Consider the following 13,198-nt stretch of genomic DNA (forward strand, 5'->3'; position numbering starts at 1 on the left):
ATGATCAAATATACATACATGTGTATTAATAAAACAAATTTTTAAAATTAAATAAATATTTAGCAGTATAAATGTTTATCTATAAATATTTATCACTTGGTTAAATTGAGACCTTTATTAAATGTAAAATGTTGGTTTCTTTTGTAATTTAAATTTTCTTTTTGTCGTTTCTGAGAAACAACATTTAAAAAAAATAAAACTAATAATAAAATATTTAAATGTCAAACAAAACAAAACAATTTAAACAACTACATACATATATCAACAGCTGTAATCTAATAACGTAGTTTTCATGTTTTTTTGTACTACAACCACAATAAATAATAACAATTTATACATATATTTTTTGTTTAAATTGTATTTAGTTTACATATTTAATAAATCATTTTCCATTAAATTCAATATAAAATATATTTGCTGTAAATGTTTTGAACATAAATTGTGTGTATATTTTCAATACATGTCTGTCTCATGTACCCAAAACTGAAATAAACCCTCCATCCCAAATACAAAAAAAAAAAAAAAAAACCAAATGTATGTTTTGTATGTATGTTATTGACATTAAATAAACTAAAATACTTTAAATATGAAATGGATGATTAAATAATATATACAGTACATAAATAAATATTATTAAAGATTTTAAAATTGCTAAATCAAACAGTGTGGATTTTATTAATCATAGATTTCAAAACCAAAAGCTTCATTATGAGATTACATATTATTTATACATATACCCTTCACCATACATGTAAGTATAGTAAGTATATTTGCCACGCCACAAAATACCGCCTTTTTCGTTATTTGTATATCGCATATCATTGTTCATGACTATATTTCGCTCATTTAGTATTTTTTCAATCCAACATAAATTTATAGATTTGACTTCTGGTATATCGGTTCTTTCCCCCTAATATATAAACATTTTTTTAAGAAACATCAATTAATTTTAAAACATTTTTACTTTGAAATTATTTACATTTACTTTACATGTAATTTCAGTAAGTATAAAACATGCTTAATTATCCACTTCGGGGAAATTACACAGAGAAAACAGATTCGTTATAGCAACCGAATTTGTTGCCAATCGAATGATTCGGTTGCACACATAGAATTTTTCGATTCTATCAACAGAAAATCAGTTGATAAAGAAGAATGTCGGTTGAAGTAACCAAACTTTTGTTACCCCTTCCAAAATTTTGTTGCCACAACTGTGTAAAATTCAGCCACGAAGACAGAATCATTCGAGTGGCCACAAATTCAGTAGCTATTACGAATTTTTTTTCTCTGTTTGTAAGTACAAAATTTTTAGATATCGAAGTCTTTATGTCTTGGTTGAAATGCGGCTCTGCATATGATATTATTAAATATTTCAGATATATTCCATATATGTATATTAGGCTGGGTCGATTTGTATGGACGATCAAAACGTAAAAATTCGTATAGCAGAAACGCAATCTACGGAAAATTCTAAGAAAGTTTCCTCAAGAAACCATTGGTCTAAAATCAAATCCTATCTTGCGCATTTCGTCTTTTATCCAATAAAAAAAACTATTAAAAATAATGGATAATTAAGATTGTATAAAAGACGAAATGCGCAAGATAGGATTTGATTTTAGACCTATGGTTTCTGGGCGAAAATTACTTACAATTTTTCTTAGAATACGTTTCTACTATACGATTTTTCGTGAAAAAAATTTCGTGAAAAAAAATTCATGTCAACTTTTGAAATCGATGTCTTCCGATCGGTAGAAACTTGCACCAAGGTTAGTCATATTGGATAGGAATTCAGAAAAAAAATTTCAATAAGATCGGACATTTTGGCCAAACATGTGTTTTTATACCCTACACCACCATAGTGGGGAGGGTATTATGCGTTTGTGCAGATGTTTGTAACGCCCAAAAATATTAGTCTAACACCCACCTTAAAGTATACTGATCGACTTAGAATCACTTTCTGAGTCGATTAAACGATGTCCGTCCGTCCGTCTGGTCGGCTGGCTGGCTGGCTGTCCATGTAAACCTTGTGCGCAGAGTACAGGTCGCAATTTTGAAGATATTTCGATCAAATTTGGTACATATTATTTTTTCGGCCCAAGGACCAAGCCTATTGAAACTGGCTGAAATCGGTCCATTATTTCACCTAGCCCCCATACAAATGTCCTCTCGGAATTGGCCTTTATCGGTCATAAATGTTTAATTTATATATGTATCTACACAAATTCCGCTCCAAATAAGTTTTGTATACACAAAATTCATGTCACCAAATTTTGTTACGATCGGTCCATAATTAGTCATAGCTCCCATATAGACCCGCTTCCGAAAATCACTTTAACGTGAATAAATCTCTTAAAAATTTTGGTATACACACAAAATTCAACATAGCTAACTTTAATATAGATATAAATCACACGACATAATTACATGGTGATCGGTCCATAATTGGTCATAGCTTTATATATGTATCTCCACAAATTCTGCTCCAAATAAGTTTTATATATACAAAATTCATGTCACCAAATTTTGTTACGATCGGTCCATAATTGGTCATAGCTCCCATATAAGGCCCACTTCCGAAAATCGCTCAAAAATATAAATTATTGAAATTTTAAAAGAAAAATTAATTTACAAATTTTGTGATAGGTAGCAATTCGAACACTTTTTGTACATTCTTGTTTTTGTTGGAAAATAATTGAAATTTTCTTTGTAAGAAATGTATTTTTTATGATTTTCAGATTCAATTGGAGCACAACAACAATTTGTTTAAACTATTATAATATAATTAGGACATTATTACAATATGATCTAATAGCAGACCGTTTGAATCCTCGAAATATAAAAACAAAACCATTGTTAGAATAAATTTTTAGTAAAACTTTAAAATAAGACCAAAATAATAAATATTCGCAAAAATACCAAAAGTAAACGAACGAAAACCAAGCAAATTTAGTTTTATTGTCATTAATTGTGTGCTGTTATTATAATACAATTTTACATGTATTTTGTTTTTATTACAATAACAAAACATATGTAAAATGTCAGTCATTGTGTAGAAAATTATCAAAAATGGCCCAACTTCAAGAGGCCATAAAAATGAAATTCGAGCTAACTTTTCAAAACCCTTTACTTAGTGGTATACTTTCATTTCCCAGTGGAATTGTTGAGGCTGGCTTTTCTTGCTGCACAGTGTTATAAAAACAGCACGTTAGACAAATAAAAAACAAATTGTATTAAAGTTTTTCCAAATAAAATCAAAATAAATAATTTATTTTTATATACACACACTGAAGTGTTACCAGGAATATTTTTTCAAGTTGAAAGTAGTAAATCAGTAAAATGATTTCTCTTGAAATTCCGGCTAGATTTTATTATTTTTTGTGTACGAAAACGGAAATCTTAAACATCTAGTAAGTAAAAATAGTGAAAATTATTGTGTAAAAATGTTTTATGATTGTCAGATATGAAAAAAATATGCAATTATTAGGAATCCATTTAATTTAAATCAATTGTGTCTTTCTCATGTAGGTAAATCAAGGAAATTCAATAACAGAACAAGAATTTGCTCATATTCAATTTTATAATATTTGAGAAAAAATGCATACTAACAATTAAAAAGTTTTTGGAATAAACTTCAATGTTAAATTCATACAGTTTACTTATGTAGAAATTCATTATAGATATGAAATGTTTTCGTCGGTTTATATTTTATAGGTGTTAACTACACTTTTCTTCAACTTTCGTACAACTACAAATATATAAAAGCATTGTCGCGATGTTGGATGTTATTGATTTAAACTTTACATAGGTAAATATTTCCACAGAATGCTGCCAGCATACATATGGGAGATTTCATGTCAAGTGAACAAATTTTTAAAATCGATGTCTTCCGATCGGGATGCACCAAGGATAGACCTATTGGATAGTAATTCAGATACAATTTTTCAACAAGATCGGTCAAGAACTCTCTGGGTTTAAAGGGGGCAAAATTAGACATTTTGGCCAAATATGTGTTTTTTCTCATCCATGTAACTTATTACCTATTGTTCTTAGCAAAATGTGTCCCAAATAGTTTAGATAGCTATTTCAACAATCTTTCAAAAAAAATATTAAAAAAAAAATAAAAAAATTTTAATAATTTTTTTCCGAAATCAAAATTTTTTTTTTACTTTTTTTTCAAAATGGGCCCTTTTTTTCTTAAAAGACAGCTTAGATATTTTCTTCGAAGACCTATTTGGTCGCTTAGTGGGATGCGAGTTCGATATCTATCAGAATAAATGTTTTGCAACTCAAAACAAGTTTTTTTTTGAAATTTTTTGCAAAATCAAAAACTTTGTTGAAATTTTTTTTCAAAATGGGCCCTTTTTTAATTTTTTTTTATCAAAAGAAAGCTTAGTTCTTTTCCTGGAAGACCTTTTTAATCGCTTAGTGGGATGCGGGTGGGATATCTATCAAAATAAATATTTTGTAACTCAAAACATAAAATTTTTGAATTTTTTTTGCAAAATCTAACTATGTTACCAAAATTTTTTAAAATTTGTTTGGCTCAAAAGAAAGCTTAGGTCTATTTCTTTAAAAAATTGTATGTCTTGAGTTAGAAAACATTTATTTTGACATACATGACATGACGTATATCCCGAATCCCACAAGAGACCAAAAAGCGCATAGAGGAATAGACCTAAGCTTTCTTTTGAGCCAAAAAAAAAAAAAAAGAAAAAGGGCCCATTTTGGAAAAAAAAGTTAGATTTTGCAAAAAATTAAAAAAAAAAAATTTGAGTTACAAAATATTTATTTTGATAGATATCCCACTCGCATCCCACTAAGCGACTAAAAAGGTCCTCAAGGAAAAGACTAAAGCTTTCTTTTGAGCAAAAAAAAATTAAAAAAATTTTATCTGAATTACTATCCAATAGGTCTAACCTTGATGCAAATTTCATCCCGATCGGAAGACATCGATTTTAAAAATTGGTTCATATACATATATGCCGGCAGCTAAGCAAGTAGTAAATGTATCCCTTATAGATAGTAATTGTCACTAATGTTTGACCACTTGGCTGATTCCAATTTATATATATTGGGTCATTTGTCACGTATCTGCTCTTTGTAGTGTCGAGGGATGTCAAGTCGTTACTTTAAACAATCCTCGTTACTTTTAGCGTGAAGACAATTGTCACTTAAGTGTCTCTAAGTTATCTAGAGTGTAGTCACTTTCAACGTTTATTTTGTACTGCACAAGAGTAGTTATTTTACCCACCAGTAGTAATTTATTGGAGAGTTGTCGGAGGATGTTTTGTTTACAAGCACTTGGTTATTAGACTGTCTTTTTAACTGAGTATTTGAGGTTAATTAGCACCCATACATTTAAAAAAAACCTAGTTATTTAGCTAATCAAGTAATCAGTTTGGTAGCTAGTAAGTTAACTGAATCTATGTAACCGGTATGTGAATCCAATGAGTGGAATACTTTGGCCGAGCTTTCAGACAGTCTCATTGTAATCCAAAAGGATTATTCGGTTTTAAACGAAACTGAAACCGCGGTTTTTCATGGCCTAAAACCGAAATCAACAATTATTCTTCGGTTTTAACATTTAATCTATTTTCAGTAGAAAAATTCAAAATTTAAAAATGAAAAACAAAGTTGTTCATCCAATGATTCACTCAATTTCTCTAAAAACAAATCGATGTAAAAATTGTAATTTTTTTTAATACAAAATTTGATTTATAAACCTTTGATAAATATAAAAAATTTTTATGAATAATTCCTTTAGTTATTTTCAAATATTCGATAAAAGTATGGAATACTAGCTGACCCGGCTCGCTACGCCATCTCAATTAATGCTAATTCAGGATAACATGTCTCTAGAATCTGGAGTCTAGATTCATGTTTATTGGTGGCGGCATGAAATAACCCCCCACGAAATAATCCCCCAAAAATAAGTACAGAGAGCAACAACAAGGCTTTTTGGGGTGTTATTTAATTTTTTGGTGTATTATTTCATTTTTTTAATTGGGGGATTATTTCATATGAAATAATACCCCAAAAAATCAATATGGAATAAGTCCCCAATATAAATTTTGGGAGATAATTTAATTTTTTAATTTATAAAGAAAACGAAAAATCTGTAAATTATGTCCCGATATATTAACAACTTGTTTTTACCATTCACAAAAAAAATTGTGATATCAGTTGTAGTTATAATTTCGCAGACTTAAAATCGTGATAATTAGTTAAAACATATTTTTTTCTTAATTTCTAATGGTGTTTTAAAATACTTTCCGAGAAAATAATTCAATTTATTTTCTCATATTTAAATAAATAAAAATTAAAAAGTTTTTAATTTTAAAAAAGGTCTACTTTTTCATAGGAAATTTGTATATTTAGTATGCTCTAACTTTTTTAATAAGAGCTATAAGGTTTAACTTAAAACCAGTTTAGTTGAAATATTGTTTTGTAAATTACTGTAATATAATTTACAAAACAATAGAATAAAAGAATAAAAAATCGCGCGATTTTTTATTTTTTACACAATTTTTCACCTGCGGCGCTTGATTACAAATATTACACTAATTCAAAATATATTTACAAATCTCATTAAACCCAAATATATTTCGTATTGAAATAGATATAGTTTTTATTTCATCCAAAAGTCTTAAAAGAGATTTCAACATAAAATAAGAAAGCTACAAGCACATTTGTTGGATTCAAACGATCTGCTATTAAGTTATATTGTCATAATGTCCTCAAAAAGTCTTATTAGATTAAAACTTTTTTGTTTGAAAAACAACAAAAATGTGTTTAAACTATCGAACATTATGAAAATATCAAATTTTTGAAATTAAAACATTTTAAGGACCACTTAAAAGTTTCACCAAATTTTCCACTTTTGTTCCATCAATATTTATTAGCAAAACAAGGTCTAAAATATAAGAACTGGGACATGTTAATGAAGTGAAATCGTTGAAAGCGGAAAATGAGATTCTTTTAATCTAAATCCGTTCGTTCATCTCTTTAAAATTCGTGTATATCGCTAAGTATTATCATTTTGTAATAGGGATTCCGATTTTTCATTTCAGATTTGAATGAAATATACCCCAGTTATCATATATTGCAAGTGTTTTTCAAATAATAGACTTTCTGACAAGAGAACCTTTCCAGTCCAAAAATAGGAGGTCTTGGATATTTGAAAAAAATTTAAAAATTTCACAAATTATGAATAATTCACATTTATTTGAAAAGTTCAAAGGTCAATTCTAGAGATATAAAATTCAAAGGCCTATAACACCGTCCGACAAATAGAGAAAAAATTCGTTAGACACGAACTGGATGATATACGTCTGAAACTATAAATTTAATGGAGAAAAATTGTGTTTTCAGTTTTTAATTTCGTGATCCAGTGTCCTTTTTTAAGGACTTTAAAGTTTCAAAGAAGTACATTTTTCAAAAAATATTTAAAAATACTTCTGCTATTCCAACAATGACAAATTGTATGTCAAAAGAACAAGAAGAGTTGCAAAATATTTTGTATTATCTTTATTTTATCCTGTAAGGATCAAAAGACGTCAAAAATGTCCTTTAAAATGTTTATCCTTTAATATCCGTTAAGATTGCCAATAAATTCTTTTAAAAAAATAGTGCGTTAAAGACCCAAATATTCTATACTCAATGTCAAATTTCATCCGTCTGTACGTGCATCCATGTAAACCTTGTAATCAAACCACAGGTCGCAGGTTTAAAGATAATTCGACAAAATTTTGCACAAACCTTTATATTGCCCCAAGGACAAAGGCTATTGAATTTGGTTAGAATCAGCCCATTATTTATCCTAGCCCCCATACAATTGGCCTATTTGAAAATAGTTAAGCTCTCATATCTTATCTTAATTATAAACATATTCAAACCAAATTCAGCACAATTAAGTTTTATGTAAGCCGAACTCTCACGACCAAATTTCGTGACGATCGGTCAACAATATTCCATAGCTCCCATATAAGCAACATTCTCGAAAATGTCATTAATATACATAAATCTCTGAAATATGTCAGTATCCAAACAAAATTCAACAAAAATATGTTTCATATATTCGCAATACATCCCACCAAATTTTGTGACGATTGGTCCGTAATTAGTCATAGCTCCCATATAAGGCCCACTACCGAAAATGTGTGTATTCAAATAAGATTCAACACAAATAAGTTTCATATCAAAAGAAAACTCTTTATAATCATATACCCGGTGTTGGGTATCATAAGGTCGGGCTTGTCTGACTATACCATTTTACTTGTTTATTAAAAAATCTTCTTCGTTGCTTTTCACAACGGATTTTGTTATATTTTTATAAAATAAATATAAAAAATCAAATAATTCAAATTTAAAATATTTTTTAACACTTGAGTAGTTAAGATAGAAGGATGAAATTTTGGCATGTGGTATTCAATATTTGGATCTTTAACTCACTAGTTTTAAAAAAAAAATTATTGGAAATCTAAAAGGATATTCAAGGATTAAAATTTGAAAGGACATTTTTGACATATTTTGATCCTTACAGGATAAAATAAAAATATTACGAAATATTTTACAACTCTTCTTGATCATTTGACACCAAATTTGACATACTGGGATGATCAGAAGTATTTTAAAACTTTTTTTTAAAAATGTACTCCTATGAAAATTTGAAGTCCTTTTAAAAGGAAACAGGATCACAAAATGAAAAACTGAAAACGCAGTTTTTCTCCATTTAATTTATTGTTTCAGACGTATATCATCCGGTTCGTGTCTAATACTGAGTGTCGTACGGTGTAACTCTAAAACAGACGATTTTAAATTTGTTTCAAAAATATTTGTTTGTTTGTTTGTAAACATTTTTAATTTGGACACACTTTTAATTTAGGAGTTATGCAGGAAAATGTACCAAAATCATACTTATTAACGGATTTTACACCATTTTTGTCCATACAAAACGTTACTAATGTGAACAAAATTTGAATAAAATTGTGTTTTTGCCCATATATATTCTATTAAACTCCCATTTCCATGAAATTTGTATTTAACAGAGTCTTTATAAATTCTGTATGTCATTTTGAGACGAATTCTGTACAATAATTTGAAAGATTAAATTTTCAACTATGTATTTGTGAAACAACCAATTATACAATGATTATTTGAAATGTTTTAGTTCGACAAAATTGTTTGTCTTAGTTATGACATCTTGCAGTGATAAATTAATTGTAAATTGCTGTCATTTCAAAATATAATTCATGTCTGATTTCCGTTTGTTATATGTTGCAATGTGCTACAGCGAGGCACAATTTTAATTTATAGTCTGAAATTGATATGTTATGAATGAATCTTAACACTGGTTGTCATTTCATAATAAATTTCATATTCTTAAATACATGTGAAAATAATATTTATTTAAGAATATGATATAGGACTTGTTGGGCCCTATATCATAGCCAGAAATTGGTTATAGATAGGCCCCACTTCCGATAAACAATTTAAAGCAAATAAATAGCTCTGTTCAATAACTAAAAGTTGTTACTAGTTAGTAACAATTGTTACTGGAAAAGCGTTCATTAACTCAAAAAACTTGCAAGTGGAGAAAAAATCAAGAGCGCAGTGATGTTATCCGTACGGTAATTACCGTATTGTACGGTAATTTAGACCTCCGTACGGTAGGCAGGTAATTTCTACATTTGTACGGTAATTTTAAAAAGTTTAAATTTTTAAAAATTATATCCTAAACGTTATATTTCCATAATGTGTCTACATATAATGTACATATTTCTCATTAAAATAATCATAAAACTTTGAGGATGATGATAACCAACTACCACTAGACAAAATATATCTACGCGGTAAAGTAATCGCAAGTCTTTCAAGTATGGATATTTCAACATACAAATTAGTATTAAAAACTGATCGTAATAAATCCCCAATTGTTCGATACCAATATTTCTATAATTCCTTTAGTTTTGCATTTCCCAGAAGCTGTTGAAATCGATAAATTTAAATAAATAGATACGGAATTTATATTATAAGGCAAATAAATGATGTTGATAAAAATGGCATTCTGCTGTTTTACAAACATGGTCCTATATTCAAAACCCACTATCTTTGATATTCACGAAAATTACTTTTTGATAGTAAAATGTTCAGTAAAACAGCCCTCATCTATGATGTGAATTCCTTACAACCTATTGTCTTTTGCTGTTTTATTTGCATTTTTGTTATTTCTCTATGTTATACAATTATTTTTTTCCGAATGCAAAAGCCTCTATCTTTTCAAATATTTTTTTGGAATAATTTCTTCTTGCAATTCATGTTTTCCTACTAATTTTTGAATGCTGAACATGAATTTACATTTTTCAATCATTTAAAAAAATTAATTACCATGAAAATATTTACCATTTTGTTTTTGGAAAATATAATTTCCATGGCATAAAAATAAATGGTTAAAGTTGGAGTTTGCTTAAAAATTGTCTACTTTTAAAGTTTTTTTTTTATCTTATGTTGTATTATTAGCCGTTATCTTAAATAAATCACGTTAAAAACTGACAGATGGCATAAATGAAATCAAAATAATTTAATTCTATTAAAATGCAAAATCCTTTATCTTTAAATTTTTATATACACACTGAATATTTTGAGAAGAAAAACCCTCTAGCATACCGAATTTTAATAACTCAAGTAATACGCGATAAAAAACAGTTTTTTGGCTTTCCTGAAAAGTTGTTTTTTAAGATAGAGAGTTTTGAATATAGGCCCTCGATATATTGAATTATAAAAATAAACCTGTTTCAATAAGAAAATATTATTATTTTTGTACTAAACTTTGGATACGGTAATTGTAATCGAAATTAAAAAGTTAACATCACTGCAAGAGCGTAAAAATTTTAGAGTGTTCTCTCGTTGCAAACTATTACAAGTTCTATTTTGAACTCGTAATAGTTAGCAGCTTATATTTCATATGATTTGTGTTATTGTTTATTTACAATTTTATTTTTGTGGTGAAAAAATATCAAAAAAAAAGAATTTTCTACATAATTTTAGATATTTCAATCAAATTTGGTACATATAATTTGTTCGGTCCATGGACCAAGCCTATTGAAACTGGTTGAAATCGGTCCATTATTTCACCTAGCCCCCATACAAATGTCCTCCCGAAATTGGACTTTATCGGTCATAAATGTTTAATTTATATATGTATCTACACAAATTTCGACCTAATTTGATGGTGATCGGTCCATAATTGATCATAGCTCCCATATAAGGCCCACTTCCGAGTCAGGAATATAAATTACTGATATTTTAAAAGAAAAATGTTTTTGCACATTTACTTTGTGTAGGGTATTATATGGTCGGGCTTGATCGACCATACTTTCTTACTTGTTTTATTATACTTATTGATTTGTTGGGTTTTGTTCAACATTTAGCTTGAAAATAAATTTATTAAGTAAAGCGTACGGAGAGTTTTCGAGATATTTCGACTTCTAAACTTTAATCGAATACCTTGTTTTTTAACCGTGGAATTCAACTATTAAATTTAAAAATGTGTTGTGGCTTTAAAATCTAATGAAGTTAAGCTCTGTTATATAATATCTTTGAAAGTTCAAGAATATTCTCATGATTGGCTACAACCTAGTAGCTTAAAATTTTGAAAGAATATTCAAAGTTTAAAATATTTATATAACACTGGCCGAGAATATTAAATTATTTTATTTGTTAGCACAGTGTTGCTATTCTATTTAAATAGTAAAAGTGTTAAATGACAACACGACCCAAAAATAATTCTGTGAAATACATGAGAAATAGACTTTCCTTCATATAAATTAACATAATTTAAGGTCAATACAAGCATATTAAAGGATTTAAATGTTTGCCAAATAATTCATATACATATAATATGTTTCACATATCATTATTCATTGGTCATCAATAATAGATGCCTTCAGCAAAAGATGAATGAATAAAATAATTAAAGTTCCACAATCGTTTCCTCTACAAAACTTAGTTTGTTTTCTGTACTTATACTTAATTAAATCTTACATTCGTTATACATACAAACATTTTAGTATAATTTATTTAAAATTCTTCAAAATATATATATATTGCATTTAAATTTAGTATATTTACATCACTTTGTGTTTCGTTTGAATCACTTTTTTTTTTGTTTTTTTACTATTACTATAATACACAACCAAATAAATGCTGGGTTGCAATAATAGTCAGATTTTTTTCCATAATTTAGTTAGAGAAACTACAATTTATAGAAATCTAACTAGTATTGGAACACAGCTAATGTGACTCTCTACCGATTACCAAATGCGACACTTCGGCTCAGTTGGATTCATACCCGAACCTCTAGGACAATTAAAGGTTTTGGCAAATTCATCTGAATTCGATAGTACCCCTTTGAGACGAATTTTCCCGGGACAATGAGAATCCTCCACGGCATAACGTGAGGCTGTAGGAGTATAGGTTTCACACCATAGATTACCAAACGATATAAAGAATAACTGTTCATGAGTAAAGTGTTCCAGGCCAGGCAGTTTCGTTTTCTCTCGACCATTTTCTTTGACAAACAAGCGATAGGCATAGAAGGCTTCACGCATGCCACCATTATCGGCAATATTTTCGCCCAAAGTTAATTCACCATCGATCTAGAAATTATTTTTATAATTTAACAATTAAAATCGAAATATTTTTTTGAACAACTCTTACATATTCCTCGATATCTGGCAAATAATAATGACTGTATTGTTCAATAAAACATTCTGTACGATTGATATATTCATTTATTGTTTCATTGGACCACCACTGTACCATGTTGCCATTTTTATCGAACATGCGTCCATTGTCATCGAATCCATGAGTCAGTTCATGGCCCAGTATAGTACCAATTGAGCCATAGTTGAGAGCTCTACCAAATATTAAATTATTTTATTTTTTAAATTTGTTATTAAATTGTTTATACAAAATCATAAAAGTGCATGTGAAAGACTCTTAAGAATAATAGTGTGGATAGTGTATTTTGACATCACTTGAAGTTTAATACCAGGAACGAAATCATGAACACAATTGATAAGCCTTTTTTCAACTAAATATCAAATAAAAGTTAGTTTTTTTTTTATTTTTAATACCGATATTAGAGCGACTCACTTCGTATGAAGAGGAAAAAATGTATTTTTTTACCCACCTCACA

General features: G+C 28.3%; 1 protein-coding gene across 1 annotated transcript in view; it reads right to left on the minus strand.

Annotated features, from left to right (window-relative positions):
• Positions 1-12,311: 12,311 nt before the first annotated feature.
• The window catches only part of Nep5 (Neprilysin 5), a 43,966-nt gene continuing 43,079 nt past the window's right edge, over positions 12,312-13,198 (minus strand). Inside the window, exons 8-9 of the mRNA XM_065502727.1 lie at positions 12,718-12,916; positions 12,312-12,656 (exon numbers count right to left, since the gene is read on the minus strand). Coding sequence (XP_065358799.1) covers positions 12,312-12,656; positions 12,718-12,916 — 544 coding nt within the window. The remainder of the gene's footprint in view (positions 12,657-12,717; positions 12,917-13,198) is intronic.

The sequence above is a fragment of the Calliphora vicina genome, chromosome 1, assembly GCF_958450345.1.
Source record: "Calliphora vicina chromosome 1, idCalVici1.1, whole genome shotgun sequence".
Lineage (NCBI taxonomy): Eukaryota > Metazoa > Arthropoda > Insecta > Diptera > Calliphoridae > Calliphora > Calliphora vicina.